This window comes from Kogia breviceps, chromosome X, assembly GCF_026419965.1.
Source record: "Kogia breviceps isolate mKogBre1 chromosome X, mKogBre1 haplotype 1, whole genome shotgun sequence".
In the NCBI taxonomy this organism is placed as follows: domain Eukaryota; kingdom Metazoa; phylum Chordata; class Mammalia; order Artiodactyla; family Physeteridae; genus Kogia; species Kogia breviceps.
The window spans coordinates 24,014,731-24,035,459 of NC_081330.1; the positions used below are offsets into that span (position 1 = coordinate 24,014,731).

Sequence of the window (20,729 nt, forward strand, 5' to 3'; positions counted from 1 at the left end):
AACAATCAGTTCTACTATGTGCACCAGTTTGGAAAGGAAGAAGGGACAAGGTTCTGAGATAAAAATGAATAAGGGCACAAAAATGTCCACACTATCCATGTCCCCTTAAATGTGTTAAATAGGGTGGGCTCTTTCTTCAGCTGTATTTGGAAAGTTGAAAGTCACAGAATACAAGTTGTAGTTTTAGTGACCACTTTTGGTTAACTCCATCCATGCTAATAAACAAATAAGTAATAGTAATTAAGGAAGCCAAGAGTTATTTGCACCCTGGGACCAACGTTTGTAAAAGATTTGCAGAGGAGTTAATGGGAGTTATTTGCTTCTCAGTCACAGGTGCCAGCTTGGAAAAACTTGTTCCTAGCTATCGATACATCCAAACACAGAGAAATATGCAAGCAAAATTTGATTAAACAGTTGGCCCTCGGGGTCATTGCAAAGCTCCAAAGAAGGCAAGTTTGATGGCATCAGGAAAGATTACTTCTAGGGACACCATAATCTCTGTTATAAAATATCACTTGCTGGACCTGCTTCCAGAGTCCTTCCTCTTAGAGAGCTTAACCTGAATAAGAGCTACAACAGTAGTTTGTGATATATAACGTAACACATCGAACAAGCTTTTGTGTCTGAATATATGAGAAAAAAACCTTTGATGGAACCCATATCACTGAAATCCTTGACATTCAGCAGTGTGATCTCCAATTCCTACAAAGCAATTTTTGGAACATTGTTGAAAAACCAAATTTGTTATTTTCACAGTCTCTCCTGGCAGGAAAAAAAGGAGAGCCATCCTCAGGATAGGCTGGATGTCTTGTCCGCCTGCAGATTTGGTGCAAAATTCGAAACCTATGGTCATGTAGCCTCACAAAGATTCTAGACCAAACGCCTTGACATCCATAATCCCTTTAAGCTCTCTCCTTTGGCATGTTTCTAAGACAAAAGCATGCAGTATCCTTGCCTACCTGTGACCGCTGATAAGAGCCAATGTGACTTTTTTTCTTTCAGGTTGTACAGGAGGAGATCCCCATTCCTTCCAGCTTTGTGAGGCTGAGTTACCTAAGCAGCCGCACCCCCGGGTATAAAACCCTGCTACGGATCCTTTTAACGCATTCAACCATTCCCGTGGGGATGATAAAAGTACACCTCACAGTAGCTGTGGAAGGGCGACTCACACAGAAGTGGTTTCCTGCTGCAATTAATCTTGTCTACACGTTTGCTTGGAACAAGACCGACATCTATGGACAGAAGGTTTGGGGCCTGGCAGAGGCTTTGGGTATGTTGAAATAATTCTGTGTAAATATCAGTGTTGTGTTCACAAAACAGAAAGTACTAGCTGCATATTAATTTGTATTTGGAATAATTATGGGTTTTCTTCTATTTGAGGGATCTAAGGCACTTTTTCATTTAAACACTCCCTTTGGGCCTGTTTAGAGTTCCCTTTTGACACATTTTTGCTTCAAAACGATTTTAGTTCCTCTTTCATGATGGCTGCATACAGTGGAATCACACAATATCTGACTTGTAACTGTCTCCAGAGCTCAATGTTGCCTTCTAACTGTGACCTTTGGTGTGGTGTTCTTCAGGTCATGTTTTCATATTTGACATTTAGACTGTCATTTCCACTCAGAAAATACAAACTTTTAACTTACAGGCGTCTCCACGTACTATCTTTTATGTCTAGGATAGTTAGACTCCATTAACTTGTTACTGTGGTAGGTTAAATAAAAAATCATCCTGCCTTCCTAGTCCTTTTGACTTTAAAACCTAGAATCTTACAAATAGCGGGACCTTAAGAGGTCCTTGGGGGTCTGTGGTCTTCAGATATTTAATTCCTTCAGACAAACAGCATTTTTTAAAACTGAGACTAAGATAGATTTGCCAACATTTTATTTTGCCAAGTAAGAATATTTTTTAAAGGAAAAGAAAAAGCCCCTACAATCTACTATTGCCTACCACTACTATAATTTCATCAAGGAGGAATACGTTAACATCAAAAAAAGGAATAGTCTGTCTTAAGAAATGATAGTAAGCAATCTAATACTGATGCTCAGAGAGACAGACAGATAGGCAAACAGACACCGATGTCTTTATTTCTCTCTGTCTGTAGAAGACAGTGAAAACTTCCTAAGGGACCTGACAGGTCTTCGGAACCATTGACTCTTGTGCCTTCAGGCAGTAGCTCATGGAAACCACCCTTGGACAGATGAGAATACTATTTTTAAAGTTCTCCAGAGGAGATCTTTTCATATTCTCTCTTGGAAGTGTCTATCATGGTATAATTCGCATATAACTGACCTATATTTCTTAGACTACAGCGTGTCAATTTCCTCTCTTTCTTTCCAGAGGGAAGCATAGGGAGGGGAAAAAAAAAAAAAGACTGGTGACTCTTCTTTGCCCAAGAGACCCTCATATATTTAAATAATCAACTCATCTCTGTTGGGCTTTATTAGAATGCAAGGACCATGGAGTGGTTCAGATTTCCTCACTTAGTGAGGAATTATTGTAACGACACAGGGGAAAGTAAGGAAAGAACAAGAAAAGGCATCAGCAGCCTCAAAGGTGGGCCGCATCAAATTGCAGCCTGACTCGGGATACATTGTGGTCCTAGAAGATCAGCATCTGCTCTATCAGCTGAGCAACAGCTCTAGTTGTCCCCTCTGCAGCAAGAGTCCACTGCTTCCCACCATGGTGACCCAGCCATACTGGTGACGGAGCTCATCACTTCTCCTGTGGTACTAACTACCCTCCTTTTTCTCTCAGCTCTTACCAACTCCATGATCTGGTGTCTTGCTCTGTATCTTGCATTCAGATCTCTCTTACAATATCGGGTTTTGTCAGCCAATCACCATGCGGTAGAGAACGTCCGAAGGCAGAGCTCTACCGTTAGGCTAACTACCAATGAGGTCACTGGCCAGCCTGTGGAGTCCTGCCCAATCCCTAGTTCAGTGAGTGTAGTGATGAAGAGAACGACTCTGGAGCCAGACTCCCTCCCTGAGTTCAAATCATCCCTTCTCTACTTACTAGCTATGCAACACTGGGTAAATTACTTGATCTCCAAATGCCACAGGTTTTCCATCTATTAAACGGGTATCAGAAAGAGAATGTTACAGGTTATTATGCTATGAGGATTAAATGAGTTGAGTGAGTGCTGGTTGCTGGTATGGTCAGCAGATTGGAATCACAAGGTATAAAGCATGGCGCCTATGCAGGTGTTTGTTGCCTCAGCTTCTCTCATAAGGGAGCTGTGGGCTTACCAGGTAGGTACAGTGTTAATTATTCTCCATTTGCCCTCCCAGACACGCACGCACTCACGCACGCACGCACGCACACACACACACACGCAGTCTCTTCTGTGACCTTCTCTGTGCTTTGAAAGACTGGCTTCTATGGACCACACTTCCTGGACTCCTTTGCTCTCCGGCTTCCCTCTTGATCTGGTCAGTGGATGGTACCATCAGGAGACAGCAGGGTGGAAGGCGAGAGAGGTCAGGGTATTTATCCCTCTCCCCGCTTCACTGCAGTTCTGGCAGTGAGTACACTGGACGATGGAGCTCCTGTTGAGTAGCCCCTCCTCCAGATCCCCAAGCTCTCTCTGGTCTCCTGTATCACTCCCTCCCCTTAGCCCTCTCTGCAAGCCCAGACAGCTTCCCAATGTTGACAGTCCCCGGGTGGCTCACGACCCTTGTTGATTCCCGTCACCCTGCTCACGCCTCTTTAAATAGTCCCTTCATACAGCTCTTTGCTGTGAACACTTCTGAGTGTGATATCTGACTCCTGCTGGGAGTCAGATATCACAGCCTGGCTGATGCCTCCTCAAAGCCTCATATTCCCCTCTCCAGGATATTATCCTAAAGCCTTTGCTTCACTAGAATAATCTAAAATTCCTCTAACTTTTCTCCATAGGGCTTTGTTTTCCAATTCTTTATGGCTTTCCTCAGAACCCTTGCCAAGTTGTGAGATTTGGGGGGTTTTGGGTTTTATTTTTTTACTTTTTTCTTAAGTTGTGACACTTAGCAATTTACCCAGTACTCTGATGAAGAGCTGACCAAGGCAGTGTCTTGCAGTCATTTCTTGCTAGGGTTCACATAAATGCAACTCAGCCTGACTTTTGGTGTTTTGGTTTTTTTTTTAGTTTAGTTTATTAATTAATTTATTTATTTTTGCTGTGTTGGGTCTTCGTTTCTTTTTCTTTTTTTTTTTTTTTTTTTTAATTTTGTGGTACACGGGCCTCTCACTGTTGTGGCCTCTCCCGCTGCGGAGCACAGGCTCCGGACGTGCAGGCTCAGCGGCCATGGCTCACAGGCCCAGCTGCTCTGCCGCATGTGGGATCCTCCCGGACCGGGTCACGAACCCGCGTCCCCTGCATCGGCAGGCGGACTCTCAACCACTGCGCCACCAAGGAAGCCCGGGTCTTCGTTTCTGTGCGAGGGCTTTGTCTAGTTGTGGCAAGCGGGAGCCTCTCTTCATCGCGCTGCACAGGCCTCTCACTATCGCGGCCTCTCTAGTTGTGGAGCACAGGCTCCAGACGCGCAGGCTCAGTAGTTGTGGCTCACGGGCCTAGTTGCTCTGTGGCATGTGGGATCCTCCCAGACCAGGGCTCGAACCCGTGTCCCCCACCTTAGCAGGCAGATTCTCAACCACTGCACCACCAGGGAAGCCCAGCCTGACTTTTTTTTAAAAAGTAACAGCTTTATTGAGATATAATTCACATACCATAAAGTTCACCCATTTAAAGTGTACCATTCAGTGGGTTTTAGTATTATCACAATGTTGTACAACCATCACCAACATCTGATTCCAGAACATTTTCATCATCACCCCACAAAGTAGCCCTATAGACACTAGCAGTCACTAGTCACTCCTCCCTCTCCTCCAGGCCCTGGCAACCACCAATCTCCTTTAAGTCGCTATGGATTTACCTTTTCTGGATATTTCAAACAAATGCAATCATATAATATGTGGTCTTTTGTATCTGACTTCTTTCAGTTGACATAATGTTTCCAAAGTTCATCCATGTCATAGCAGGTGTCAGTCCTTCGTTCCTTTTTATGACGGAATAATATTCTGTTGCACAGATATACCACGTTTCATTTGTCCATTTATCAACTGGTGGACTTGTGGGTTGTTTCCACCTTTTGGCTATTGTGAATAATGCTGTTATTAACATTTGCATACAAGTATTTGTTTGAATACCTGTTTTCAATTCTTTGGGGAGTATACCTAGGAGTAGAATTGTTGGGTCATATGGTAATTGTTTGACTTCTTGAAGAGTGGCCAAACTGTTTTCCACAGTGACCGCACTATTTTGTCAACCTCACTTTATGCATAAAAATGTGTTATACATCTTCCTTTTAAATACTCCCAGTGCTGAAGATTCTAAAATTCTCCTCCTTGCTGTAGTTAAGCACTCTTAATGACTTAGTTTCTGATATATCCATGGATGACTGAATAAACAACTAAAACGCAAAGAAAAGCAAAGATGTTCTAGTATTCACACCAGTGAGGAAGGCTTCATCCATATTGTTTGCCTATGGATGTTGTTTTACTTCCTATTTCTACAGTTATGTTCCTGGTCAAAACTTGCCCCAGCATTCTGACTGTAAACATGGCCTTAATTAAAATGCTGAAATATATATTGTTGGTTCCTTTTTAAGGCTAGTAACAGTAATAAAAGCAAGAGACAATTGACCCACTCAGAAATATCCAAGGGAGAGGGAAAATATGTTCCTCGTGGTGTTTTCTGTGTACTTTTTTTAAAGTAGAGAAGGAAAATTGGCAAGGATCCCAAGGAAAATAGCCAAAATAATTTCAGGTGTGGTACCTAAGATGGAATATGGATTATTTACCTTGTAGGAAGTGTTCCTGATAACTTAATCATGGTTAAAGGGATTTTATTTACTACCTAATCTCCGTTTCCATCTCTGCGGAGACTAAGGGAATTTTCTTGACAGTGGTAAAGCATTAGGATGAGTCGTAGAATGAAGGTGGACAATCTACTTCTCTGAAGATGGATTGTGGGTGCCTTAAGAATATAGCAGACAATAAATAGTTCAGGTGATAAATGGATGGAAACAAAGGGATCAAGTATTTTACCATGGAATTCACACCTTAATAGATATGATTGAATCGAAACAAAGAAGCAAACCTTTAGTTGTACTCCTAGCCATATTTTATAATCACTTAACTGATGTGAGAAGAAACAGACTACATTTTGCACCAGATATTAACAATGGTGCTATATATGACACTTCTCAGATTTGCTTCAAATTCAGAAATCCTAGTATAGGCTTTTGGTAGGTAGAATAATAGCCACCACCTCCCAAAGATGTAAATATATTATGTTACATGGCAAAAGATAATTAAGGTTACAAGTGGGGTTAGGGCATCATCATCATCACAAGGGTCCTTAAAAGCGAAAGAGGGAGGCAGAGGGGAGGTCAGCGTTAGAGGATAATATAACTATAGAAGAAAGGCACAGCAAGATGCACTTTTGCTGGCTTTGAGGATAAAAGAAGGGAGCCAAGGACCAAGGAATGTGGGTGGCCTCTAGAAGCTGGAAAAGGCAAGGAAATGGATTCTCCCTTGGAGCCTCCAGAAGGAACTCATCACACTGACCCCTCGATTTTAGCTCAGTGAGACCCTTTTCAGACTTCTGACCTCCTTATCTATAAGATGATAAATCTGTCTTATTTGAAGCCTTTAAGTTTGTCATAATTTGTTACAACAGCAATAGGAAACAAACCTTGACTGCTATTCTTACAGTCCCACTTATAGCTAGGATTTTGATTAAAACTATGGCTTGAAAGGTCTCCCACTCTTCTTCCTTCCCATGCCAGTTAAATATGAACCTCTCCCACCCGTTTCTGGGTGATGGAGAAAGAGATCAGATTTAAACAACTGAATTTGAAATGATGGTGAATATCTAAGTTGAAATGCCCACTTAGTGTGAAATGTGGGGCTCTTGTTTCCCCCATGGCTCAGCTGTGGGAAATTGGTGTGATCTCTAAGGGCTAGAGTGTCACGAAAGAAGAATAGATTGTTGAGAGACAGGCAAAATGAGAAAAGGAGTACTTGCGATCCTAGGGTATCCCACCAGTTTTTACAATGACACAGATTTTGCAACTAGAGGGATAATACCAGAGTGAATAAATTACCAACAGAGGTTGTGTGAACTAATTCCTTGGAGAAGTATCAATGGCAGCTGATAAGATTGATTAATCCAAGTACAGTATTGATCAAGTGGAAGAAGAATAAAATCTCCCTCAGGGTTGAAATACAAAAACCACAATCACTAGTTCATCCGGCTTAAAGATTTTGTTGTCTGATACACAGACAAGACTCCTCTGCTAAAAACTCCATGTGAGCATTTGAAATAATTTAGCCTTAGTACTTTATTCTCTGGCTCTAAATAAGGTATGATGTCTGGAAATCATTGTAGATTATTTAGTTTCTTTCCCAACTCTGCTGCTTGCAAAACAGTGTAAAAAAAAATCATTTTTAAGTTCACAGTGCTGTTAAAATTCTAGAGATGGCTTATTTAATTTGACAAACTGGCTTGTTCAGGGGCTCTGATCTGCATCCATTATATGAATTTTGTCAAAATAATTCCCTATGTCCGCCTGTGTCCGCATACCTTATCAATATATAATAATGCATTCTGCCTGGTCTTCATTTTAATTAAATTAAACTGCAGTGGTTTGGAGTCCTGGAAGTGCAGGAAATCAGCCATCCGCCTTTAGTAGCACTGCTATAAACAATTCTATTTTTCTTCAAGGTTATTGGCAACAACAATTGTTGCATAATTATTTAGTACAGTCGTTTGGCAAGAAAGAGTGGTGTTTCAGGGAGAACTAGACTTCCTAAAGGTTCACGACACAACAGAGTCTGTCTAAATTGTGTTAGAGAGAAACAGGGGAACATTAATGGTAATAGTTCTTTCACATACATTTTCTCATTTTAATCCTTATAACATTCCTGCCTGATAGGTAGGGCACGATGAATACGATCTTCCTGTTACAGAGCGGGAAACTGAGGTTCAGAAAGAACAAGTGACTTGCCGAAAGACCTTTCCAGAGCAGGGATTCAAACTCAGGTCTTCCGGTCCTGAGTTCTTCATGCCTTTTACTGCTGCCTGTCTTCACTAAAGGGACCAACCCACTTTACTGAGTACCCAATGCAACGCCCCAGTGGCTTTCTGTCAAAGAAGCTAGCAGAGATAATAATCTTTCATCATTTCTCTCCACTCATGAATTCGTAATCATTAACTGAGAGCAGGGCTGTTTTATCCATTCAACTTTATAGGCACAGCACCAAGGATATGAGTTTTTCAAGGACCTACAAAAATCTTCACAACCTGAAAAATAAATTTATTGGCACCAAAATGTGCAAAAAAACCCCCAGGAATCAACATTAATAAATCGTTGAAATAAATGTCTGCAAAATGGAGCATTATGTCAGCTTGTCAACTCCAACTCAATTTTCACACTTACACATGAAATGTGTTTAATGTTGGATATGGGTTGTGGGTTGTATCCATTTTAATATTTCTGAGAAAATGTGAGCTCAGCCCTCCGAAGAGTACCTAGAGCTTACTAGGGTTTTTAAATGACCCTTGATTGACACTCTGGTAAGCAAGTGGTCTGTGCCCATTTCAAACTGCTGGTCACACCCAGTATTAGACTGTGAAATCCATTTGGTGAGTCAATCAATATTTTTCAATGGAATAAAATGGAATGGAATGGAATAGAACATAAGATTAGAATAGAATAGAATAGAATAGAATAGAATAGAATAGAATAGAATAGAATAGAATAGAATAGAATAGAATAGAATAGATCAGAATGTAAAACTATGAGGAGAGTATGGTTTTGGAAAACTTCCTTTCACTTATACGTGTGTGTATGTGGGTGTATCTTTACATGTGTGTTAGGTCACAATTAAATGACTTTCAGGCTTAAGAATTTGAAAGCCATTGGCAAGGTAATATAGTCAAGAGACAGAAAAATTAAATGATTTACCAAACCATATGGTTTATTTTCCAAGTCAGCAATTATGACTGTTCTTGCCTCCCAGTCCCCTCTACCAACCCATCTCAGGGCATTATGGCGATATCTCTTCAAGATTAGGTGACCATATATATAATTTGTCATTCAAACCAATATACTCTTGGGAGTGAAAGAGGGTGCTGTTAACAATAGCATAACTGGATACTGTTTTGGTCCAACCAGGATACATGATGCTTCTGCTTCAAGGTTATCCCTAGCTTCCAATGCTTATACCTTAAATTCAGAGCAAATAAAAGTTTATTTAAAGCACTTCTGAATCATGGGTCTTTCCCTTAATAGCTGTGATCTAGCATAGAGGTAAAAAGCACTTGCTAAGAAGTGACTGTGTTTGAGCTCTGGTTCTGCCATTTACTACTAGTCAGATGACCTTAGACTAGTCACTTCACCTCTCTGAGTCTGTTATCTCATCTATCAAATGGGAGTAAATATATCTTCCTCATGAGCTTGCATGAGTCTTCAAATTAGGTAATATACACAAAAATGTATTTAACTGTTAGGTGTTAGGCAAATGTAAGGTGATATTATTTTAAGGAGGCCATGGATGAAAGTTCCAAAAGGCAGGTAACCCTTCAGGGTATGGCCTCTTTGACATGACGAATTATCCTGCCCTGTGTAATATCCACTGTATCTGCAGTGCTTAGCAAATCACCTGCCTGGCACATAGAACTGCTCAGCGAAGGTTTGCTGAGTCATTAAATAACCAGCACCTTTCTTTCCATTACAATATTGCCTCCCCTTTAATCAATCACATTGTTTCAAAGGATAGCTAGTCCATTTTCAAGGTGAATCTGTTTCCTAAACCCCCTCGGAAAGAAAAGTGCCTAAATACTGCTAGAAGATAGTAACCTTCTGTTTTCTTTTGTACTGGGTGAGGGGCGGAGGAGCGGGAAAGGGGAAGGGGTTGTTCTTCATTTGTTTTTGTTTTTGTGGTTTTTTTTTTTTAAATTATTTATTTATTTATTTTGGCTGTGTTGGGTCTTCGTTTCTTTGCGAGGGCTTTCTCTAGTTGTGGCATGCGGGGGCCACTCTTCATCGCGGTGCGCGGGCCTCTCACTATCGCGGCCTCTCTTGTTACGGAGCACAAGCTCCAGATGCGCAGGCTCAGTAATTGTGGCTCACGGGCTTAGTTGCTCCGCAGCATGTGGGATCTTCCCAGACCAGGGCTCGAACCCTTGTCCCCTGCATTAGCAGGCAGATTCTCAACCACTGCGCCACCAGGGAAGCCCCTTCATTTGTTTTTGATGCACTACCCAGACACTGACTGTCTAGCCACCCTGACCTTCTTTCAATCTCCCAAAGATATGAAACCTCAAAGCCCTGCCCACATGCCACGCTCTCTGCCTAGAATGTTCTTCCCTGTTCTTCATGAGGTAAACCCCTTCTACATGAAGAGGCTTTCCCTTGTCTTCCCATTCCAACTTAAATTCCCTCGTTACGCTGTCTCATAATACCCTGCACTTTCCCACCACAGCAGTTATCATGATTTGTGTGTGTGCGTGTTGTCTTGTTTCATATTTGTTCCTCTCACTCGAATGTGACCAACGTGAGCTCCACGGGGGGGAGTGCTATCTTGTTCCGTCTTGTTCATTCTCACCTCCCCAGTGCCTGACAACAGGAGGTACACATTAAATATCGTGAATTTGTTCACCCTGCCTTCTGCGGTACACAGGTCATCCGGGTTCCAGGTTCGCTTTTATGCAGCTAGGCTCGGACAAAGCAGCCCGAAAAAAAAAAAAAATTCATAAGGCAAGTTGTCAGTGTACAGGACCTCTTGGCCGAAGCGCTGTGTGGCTACCTCACTCCTGGATGCTTTTTACCTTTTCTACCTGTATTTTCTCTTCATTCAACTACTGTGTCGCTTTTAGCACTTATGATGTTTAAACTGGTAGGGTTATTTTTGTAAACTGGTAAGGTGCAGATCCTAAGTAAAGTATTACCAAATCAAATCCAGTGACTCATTAAAAAGCTAATACATCATAACCAAGTACCGTAGAGTGTATTTTAGGACCTCAGAGATGGTTCAGCGTTAGGAAATGTATTGCTATAATTTACCACCTCAGTAGATTAAAGGAGAAAACTATGTGAATATCTCCGTAAGTACTGAAGAGGCACTTGGTAAAAATTCATCACCTGATTCTGACACTCTTAGTAAGCCAAGAATAATAGATAAACAAAGCATTTCAGGCCACTGGGCAGTGTGTCAAATTGAGGAGCCTCTGGGGTTATCCTCTCCTGTGAGAAATCACTAGAGAATAGGAGAAAGTGGAAGCCATTCTGGGAGCAGGTACCCGTTCTCAGTAGATAGCATTTCATCTGTAGTTTTTGTCTCTTGTGGATGTGGCCTTCATTTGTTTTGTTAGGCCTCTTGTCTTTTATTGTTGTTGTTTCATATTAATCTACTATTTTAAAAGAATGGGAAATATTTCTTGCTCTATGTAATGATTTCCTTTCGGCAAGAAGGTTTCGATCTTGTTGTTACTTACCTTTTAAATGTGATGAGATTATTTTTAGATGTTCCTTGAGTTCGGGAAGGTAACATAAATTTCTCACACTGACTATCAGGCTACTTTTAATTATATATTGCCTTCATAAAGGCAACCATTATGAATTCCAAGCCTTAGCCTGAAGCTGTTGAAAATCATCTGCTTAATCTTGTCATATTTTGCACACCAGCTTCATTGCACGGCATCTTTACCTTGGCTACTTAATGTCAGTCTCCTATCGCAGCCCTTATAGGTGAATGTCACAGTCACTAAATCGGCTGTCAGGAGCGTTGTGGCCCTCCACCTTCTTGCCGTCCCCGCATCACACTAATGCTGCTGCTCTGATAAGTAGAGTGCAATTCAGTTACTATTTTTCTAATGTCACATGGCTTTGGGGGAGCAAGCTGCAGTCTTTCTTTATAAGCCAGTAGAATAAAGTCCTCTTTATAATTATAAGCCAGTGTTATTGCAAGATGGCTAACAGTGAAGTCAGGTGCGAATCCTGTGACCAGAGGACGGACGGCGTCCTCTACAAAAGTAACAGGCCTGTCTTGACAATCAGTGATTCTTGGTTCAGGAACATCCCATTAATATCTCTGTGTCAAGGTGAGGGAGAGAATATGGGAAGACAGAAATCCACGGAATTAAGGGTGTCACAAAAGAGGCAGTCACATGGTTCAGAGAAAGTATTCTGCCATATTAATGGCTCTTTCTCAACTGCCTTCCCAGTATGTACACACCAGCATGGGACCGCTATACCAGCCCCTGGGGAGTATAGCCTGGGACGCCCTCCTTCCCCACCTATCTCCGCTCACTGCCAGACTGGTCTGTCCTCCACAGCGCCTCTGAAATGTTGCTGAATAATTCTTCTTTCCTTCCTATTACACTGTTCTTCCCAGGCCCCACTGCAGAAGGCCGGAGGCTGAATCCTTTGCCTACACCATGCTGTGCTGATGATCAGATGTGATAGGCACCAGGCCACTTGGGAAGTGGTAGTGGGTCCACTCTGCTTATTTAACTGAGACTCAGCTGTCACAGTACCAGGCAGAGTGTAATGTCGGGGCTCAGCCTTTTCAGTGCCAGCCCCTGAGTAGCCCCTTTTTTCCCCCATATTTAATTCTATGAAAAAGAGTAGGCATTCAGTGCGTTACAGTCTGCTTCCACGAGAGGAAGTCTAGGATTGGTTGCTACTGTATTTACCAGTTCCTTGTGCACTTGGAGAGCAGCTCAACTCCGTGGGGTGAAACGTCTGCCTTCTCATACACCGACTGCAAGTTCCAGGATTCTGTTAAAGCAGCTGCTGTCAGAAAGAAACCTTGCCTTGTTACTCTGAGCAAGGAGCCACATACAAAAATACCCCGACACACAGCCATTCTCATTAAAGTCAGTTGGAATTTTGGACAAGCCTTAAGTATAAATCATAACATTATTAGCTCATAGAGTTTTCTCAGGAGAAAGTAAATCTAATAAAAATTAGAGGGAACTTATTAAGTGGCCGCCTTGTTGCTATTTGCTATGACTAGGGGAAAAAAATAATATAATTGTGGGGTTTGCAGCCAGTGCACATTTTTGTTGTGGGCTAGAGAGCAATTCAGACCTGAGGAGGTGAAGAGGATGTCTCATTACCATTGCACCGAGGAAGGATCTTTGTTCCTGAGAGGGAAAAAGCAGGCTCCAAACCACCATCGGAGGTCACCAGGGCACACTACTTATTTGCAAAACTGCACAATCACCTTCCGGAGAAGAGATTCTAGGGGAGCACATCAGGCTTAAAATGTATAAGAGGCAGATCCTGACAATAGCAGGGAAGGAGATGTGGCTTTAAGGGAACTTGTAATCATTATCGTGATTATTTATTAATCAAGACTTTTAAATGTTGGCAAGAGAAGCAGAAACTGTGTTATTCTTCACACCAACATGGCCCTAAGTGTGCTTTCTCACCCCCTGATTTTTCCAACATGAGATACAGTCCTCTCTTTGGCTTTTGGGTTTGATTCCCCAACTTGAACTGATCAAATACAATCTTGAAAGAATGCACTTTAGAATCATAGAGTGAAATGCTAAAGGGGGACTATAAGAATTATCCAGTACAGCAGTTTTTGATCTGAGATCTCTATTTAGACTTCAGGAGGTCAGTGAACCCCCTAGAATTATATATAAAATGTTATGTGCATATGCGTTTTTCTAGGAGGAAGATCCATAACTTGTATCACATTCATAACAAAAGGTTCCCTCACCCAAAAGGGTCTAAGAACCACCAATTCTAGTCCATCCTCTCCCCTCCTCGTTTGTTACCAATGAAGAACAGACTCCCAGAGATGGAGAAGAATATGCCTGCAACCACACAGCTAGTTAATGACAGACCCAAGAATTGAAGTCTTTTCTGACTCTAGGTCTGAAACCAGCCATTTCCACTATTCCAGAGTTGTTTTAGCAAAGCACTGGGGACATGATAAGATATCAAGGAGACTGTAGACAGCAATGATTTGTGCCACACGTGTAACCTGAACTAGATTACCTTTGAGATCCTCTTCACCACTGAAATTCTGTGTTTCTATCCATCTTAATAGAGAACAGCATTGAACCAGACGATCCCAGACTAATTTCCCTTTAGAAATCATTTCCACTGTATGATTAGTCTTTCCTGCTCCCTATTGATCTCCTTTGCTAATAGTGCTTGGTTAGGGCTAATACTAAATTGAGTTTGCATTCCAAGAGTCTTCACCAGCTGATGGCAGGGTAGAAGGGCATCCCCATCAGGACCAGCTACATAATTTGCAGGGCCCAGTGTTAAATGAAAATACCAAGCCTCTTGTTAAAAATGTATTAAGGGGTTTCCCTGGTGGCGCAGTGGTTGAGAATCCGCCTGCTGATGCAGGGGATGCGGGTTCGTGCCCCGGTCCGGGAAGATCCCGCATGCTGCGGAACGGCTGGGCCCGTGAGCCGTGGCCGCTGAGCCTGCGCGTCCGGAGCTTGTGCTCCGCAACGGGAGAGGCCACAACAGTGAGAGGCCCGCGTACCACAAAAAAAAAAAAAAAAAATGTATTAAAGATTTCAAGACAGTGACAGGAGAACATTAAACCAAGTATGGTGCCCTTCTAAGCATGGGCCCCTGTGTGACTGCGCGAGTCACACACCCGTGAAGATGGTCCTGATCGCTATCAAAGCTTTGATGAAGGGGGGACAAAGAGAAGTCAGCCTGTGGTTTAAAATTGGCCCCAGACGACCCCCAGAGGTAACAAGTTGTATATTCACAATCATAAGGACTTTTTGGCTTATCTGTGCATGTGCTTACACACACACATGCACGTGCACACGTATATCAGTTGGACTAAAATTACCATCTTTTCTCTTCACCTAATGCCCAAATCCAAAGCTAGTCTGCTTGAATTTTTCCTCTTAGGACCTATTGCACTGACATTGTTTAAGCACACATTTTCACGACCAGTTTTCATAACCAGATGACCAAAAAAGAAATGAGTTCTCCAGGGGCATCTGAAGAGTCAGGTAGAGGCAGGTACTCGAAAGCAATGGCACACGACCAGCTAGGGATATTTTAAGCTGCCAGAAAGGGGGAAAAGCAGCTTTGGGGTATGCAGTGTAATGAGCCAATACTCTCAGGCTTAGAACATTATGAGGACACAAAGCATTTTAAATTCAAGAATCAGAACTCTGGGGTTCCAACAGGTGAGCAGATTTACCAACTGAGAAAATGGTTGGGACTTGGTGTACTTGAGTTCTACATATTTCAGTAGAGCAGAGGCACGGCATACTGGGGTTCCCAGTTTAATGCACGACATCCGTGCTTCATAAGGGTTGGAGCCAAATGTTGGGTGATGTCCCATTGGTTAGAAACCAAAGTCTAACATGCACAAAGTGGAATTTACACTCACAATGCTTGTAGCACTCTAAGCAAACTCAGACTTCTTGGCAGACTAAAGGCCAGTTAGCATGGGAGAAAATATAAATGGGTGCATCGATTTTTATTAGCCTCATGTGTAGTCAGTTGTTGTATAAGTGACCCAGTACTCCAAAGCCGGCTTCCTAAGTGCATTTTGAACTCCAGAGAGATCAGAAAACAACTTGCCCTGCACGTCTACTACTAAGGTAAAGAAAGAAATTGTACCACCACAGCTTAAGCCTTCAGGGAGCTTATTTCTTCAGTTTTACAACACAGCCTCTTACCCAAAAGCCCATACTAAAGCTGGATGTCCAAAACATATGGTGCATACCTAATGACAGCCTCAGTGAGTCACTCATTCATATATTTATCCAATATGCACTGACTGATCGCTTTTGGATGCCCGATGCTATGCTAGGTGAAAAGTATTTGTGGTCGAATTTCAACCCAAATCAGAATTCAATAGCAAATGTGTTAGCCAGAGGCTTACCAACCAGGGCAAAAATGAAGCAAATCTTTTTAAATGTTCTAATGTGTTATTAACTCTTTGTTTGCAGTGTCCGTGGGATATGAATATGAAATGTGCCCTGACTTTATTCTCTGGGAAAAAAGGACTGTTATCTTGCAAGGTTTCGAGATGGATGCTTCTAACCTAGGAGGCTGGTCATTGAATAAGCATCATATTTTGAATCCTCAAAGTGGTAAGCACATTTTTGGATATTTATTAATACTATTTTCCTAATGCTATATACATATATATGTAATACTTATTGCAGAAAATTTGGAAAAGTACAAGGAAAAAAGTACTTAGAAGTCCACCACCTAGAGACGACCACATTATATTTCTTTTCAAATGGATCTGATTTTAAATTAGTGCTAGTAGAGTGAGACCTCTTCACAAAGTTATATGAAACTGGGTTTTAAGAATCATCTGTCGGGGCTTCCTTGGTGGCACAGTGGTTATGAATCCATCTGCCAATGCACGTGACATGGGTTCGAGCCCCGGTCCGGGAAGATCCCACATGCCGTGGAGCAACTAAGCCCGTGCGCCACAACTACCGAGCCTGCGCTCTAGAGCCCGCGAGCCACAACCACTGAAGCCCGCGCGCCTAGAGCCCGTGCTCCGCAACAAGAGAAGCCACCGCAGTGAGCAGCCCACGCACCGCAACAAAGCATAGCCGCCGCTCACCGCAACTAGAGAAAGCCCACACGCAGCAACAAAGACCCAAATGCAGCCAAAAATAAATTAAATAAATAAATTTATTTTAAAAACATCATCTGTCATTACTGTGCTATCCCCGGTGATTAACCAGTTTATCTGACATTGTAACCAACGTCTAAAAACTGGAATAATAATTGCCGTATTTCATATGATCTAAGACACCATCGATTATAAGTACACTGTTATTTTATGGAAAATGCTGTCAATTAAACAGTGACACACGTTGATCGCAAGATACATACTTTTTCCAGAGATGTGAAAATAGGAAGCAAAATGTGCATCTTAGAATTAATGAATCATCTAAGTGATACGGTTTTCAAAGAGTTTTAGTGAACTCTGTCCCATTTTAAACACAACCCTGCAGTGTGTGGCCTTAACCGCATTTAAAAATCAAGGCTCCGAAGCTGAGTCACGTTACTTTCCCAGTAAGTGGCCAAGCGCTGTCCATGGTGCTCTTTCTCTATGCCAGTTTTTTTATCCACGTAAGTGTCAGTATACGCAGTAAGAAGCTAGGGGTAGAGTAAAGGAACAGTAATGGGTAATAGAGAAAAAGAGGTAAGAGGAACACAGAGGAAGAAGAGAAAGAATCTGGGAAAAGAGTACAGCTCTGGACTTCACTTAGTTTTAAGCCTCCTAAGTCCTGGACCTAGGAAAGAGGGAAAAGCAGTGAGAATCAGGACACTCTCATCTTCAACCTTTGCCTTCTTTGTACCACTTTTCCTGCTGTCACTTTCTCCTAGTTTGTAATTCAACTGTTAAATAAATCAGGAGAGGAGACCACAGGTGGCCCTCAAGTCCACGCTTCTCTCAGACGAACTGATTTTGCTGCCCTGGTTATAAATGCTTCATCCAAGAGATGAAGCTGGGGAACCAATCGTTGGTGTTTCCATCCAGCGTCATTTGAACCTCTACTGGTAACTTTTCACTGTGAAATCGTATTCCTTTTCATCTAAAGAGGCAGATTCTAACCAACCTTTAGTAGAATGTGTACTTTGGGTTATTTCTCCAGGACTGGGGAAATGAGTGTGTATATGAGGCAGCTACACCCTTCCATCCAGCTGCCCTTGTATCCCTCTTACCTTTGTGAAATAGCTGGCTACGGCCGGGTTATCTTGTAAGGCCATGAACTGACCAAGGCTAAGAGATCCCGTTTTATAACCGCACCTATGGTCTTACTCATTTGCACTGTAGTTAAATCACCCAATCCAACCAGCCACACAGGCTGGGAAGTCTTGGTCGGCAAAGCTAACCAGGTTTCCTTCAACCACAGAATGAGACCACCTACCAGAGTCCCAGTGTGGGCCCTGAAGATGGAGTCCATTGCCATATGCCCTTGTTATACCTCCTTCTCCCCATTCATGGAAGATCCTAAATTCCACTTCCAACTGTTTGTTTTTTTTAAGAGCAAAGATTCAGGCACGGATATAAAATGTCAACTTTTTTTCTGTTGTCAAAAGGAGAATCACAGTTTTAAAAGTATAAAAACGAAAGGGCAGATGCCACTTATTAAATTATTAGGCTTTTTGTTTTGATTTGAAAGAGTTTGACATTTTAAGCAGCCGTTTCTTTTCCACTCACTTTTATTGGCTTGTATGGATTGTCTCTTTCAAATGCCTGTCATTGACATTAAACACAAAGTGGAAATGACCTCAATCCAGCCAGCCCCCAGCTGTGTGCTCCCAGCCCTACATTCTCTTACCATTTGCTTCACCCAGGTTTAAAAATTCAGAACAGAGGGGAGCCATTCAGAAAGTTGGCTTTAGGCCCCCCCCCCCGATTTCCACAAATGTGTCCTTTTCACCCCTAATTCACCAGTAATTGGTTTTTAGGTAGTAGGTACCAAGTTATTCCTGGGAATCTTTTTAACAGCTTGACTGAAGTATAACTTATACACCACAAAATTTACCCATTTTAAGTGTACATTTCAATGATTTTTAATAAATGGTAGAGTTGTGCAACCATCACCAGCACAGAGTTTTATTTTTTGTTTGTTTGTTGTTTTTTTTTTTTTTCTGTATTTTTGTGGTATGCGGGCCTCTCACTGTTGTGGCCTCTCCCGTTGCGGAGCACAGGCTCCGGACGCGCGGGCCCAGCGGCCATGGCTCACGGGCCCAGCCGCTCCGCGGCATGTGGGATCCTCCCGGACCGGGGCACGAACCCGTGTCCCCTGCATCGGCAGGCGGATTCTCAACCACTGCGCCACCAGGGAAGCCCACCACCACAGAGTTTTAGAATATTTTTATCACCCCAAAAGATCCCTTGTACTCACCCCAACCCCACTAAGTCTACTTTCTGTCTCTTTCTGAGAATTTTATTCTGAGAAAGAAACCTTACTTAAGATCGATTTTTTAAATGGAAGATTTGTTCGTTTTATCATCTCATTTGTAGGCACATTGTATTTCTAACCAAGAACTGGTCACACTTGCCAGGAAACAGATCTGAAGGCAGCTCTACCAGTGCCTTTCACCCTGCCCTTGGACACGAACACGTCTCTTGGGACATTTTCAGAATCTAAATCCCACCCATAAATGCAGTTTTAGAAGCAGGAGTGGTAAGTGTGAAGGAGCAGCTTTGAGAGGACCAATTAGAAAGCAATGCTCTTTCCCCCTCAGGTCAGACAGTCTTTTCTGACTGATTAAGGCCAGAGCCTAACTCTTTAGGCACCCCGCTTTTTTGATCTGAGACAGATAGCAGATTAGAAACAAGAATCTATCTTCCCCCAATTTCCTCTCGCTGGTTAAAAAGACACCTGTAATTAGATTGGATGTCTGCTACCATTCAATTCTGCAGTTTTTCTTTGGCTCCAAAATCATTATGCAGCGGGTAGTTTCTAGTAGGCAGTGTTTTCAGACCATTTGTCATTTCAGTTGCAGCAATTGTATTTACCTGACAATTAACCATTGGTTGTGGAGTATTGTTTCCAAATATTATGCCTGATATATCGAGATGGTTCCTGCTTTCACTGTGAGATTAAAAAAAAAAAAACCTAGGAACTTGCGGTTTTCAATATCATTCCTTCAAAATACATCTTCTTAGTGATTACAGAGAGTACATATTTATTCTTTTAAGATAAATCAGTTCTTTAAAATTATGCCAGTTGAGTGTTTAAAATTATTAGAAAAAACAATCCAGGGTTCTAATTGGGTATTGTCATCTGTCTGAAATGGATAAAGAATTTCCTTTAACTTAGCCTCCAAGATAGGACAGTAGTTTGTTGGCAAATGGTTTTAGTGGGAGGACAAGTAAATTTCCATTGATCACGTTGGCATATCTCCCAGTTTGTGTTTATATCCTCTCAGTCAAGTCCTAAGAGAAATATGTATTGGGTCCCATGTTGTTCATAAGCCTGAAAAATGGTTTCTTCTTTGAAATCAGCATAAAGCACCACCCACTGGCTCCCAAGGGGAATTTTTATTTCAAGCTTATTTATAAGCTTCAAAAGAAGTTCTGAGCAAGGTAGCAGGAAGATATGAGTAGTGTGTTTAAAAATATGCTTAACTTACTATACAACAGACTTGACTTTTTGGCAGAGAAAAGGAAAACTTGGGGGAGAAAATGTGCTGTAGGGCTCCAGCCAGTGGGGTTTCTTTGTTGACCGTAAACAAAACACCCAATCCTTAGCAGGAAGTTGGCCTTCATATACGTAAGGTGTCGTAGTATCAGGATCATTTGATTCTGTTTTCAAAATGAACATGTGTGGCAGAATAAAGTGGAAAGGAGGCAGCAGTAATTGATCAAGATTTCTAGGAACATAAACAAAATATTTTCAAAGCAACCTTTTGCAGAAGAATTGGTGTTAAATCATTGTTGCTAGATGGTATGCCCCGGTTCTATGTAATGGAAGGTTAAACAGATTCTTGAAACAACAAAAACACCCTTCAAAATGATCTATCTTGGGCTTCCCTGGTGGCGCAGTGGTTGAGAGTCCGCCTGCCGATGCAGGGGATACGGGTTCGTGCCCCGGTCCGGGAGGATCCCACATGCCGCGGAGCGGCTGGGCCCGTGAGCCGTGGCCGCTGCGCCTGCGCGTCCGGAGCCTGTGCCCCGCAACGGGAGAGGCC

The 20,729-nt window shown here is 42.3% G+C and overlaps 1 protein-coding gene across 4 annotated transcripts in view; it reads left to right on the plus strand.

Moving 5' to 3' along the window:
• The window catches only part of TENM1 (teneurin transmembrane protein 1), an 803,989-nt gene that overhangs the window by 660,487 nt on the left and 122,773 nt on the right, over positions 1–20,729 (plus strand). For all 4 annotated transcript variants that reach the window (XM_059050038.2, XM_059050032.2, XM_059050043.2 and 1 more), the window contains 2 exons: positions 1,003–1,270; positions 16,004–16,147. In XM_059050038.2, the coding sequence (XP_058906021.1) occupies positions 1,003–1,270; positions 16,004–16,147 (412 nt within the window). The remainder of the gene's footprint in view (positions 1–1,002; positions 1,271–16,003; positions 16,148–20,729) is intronic.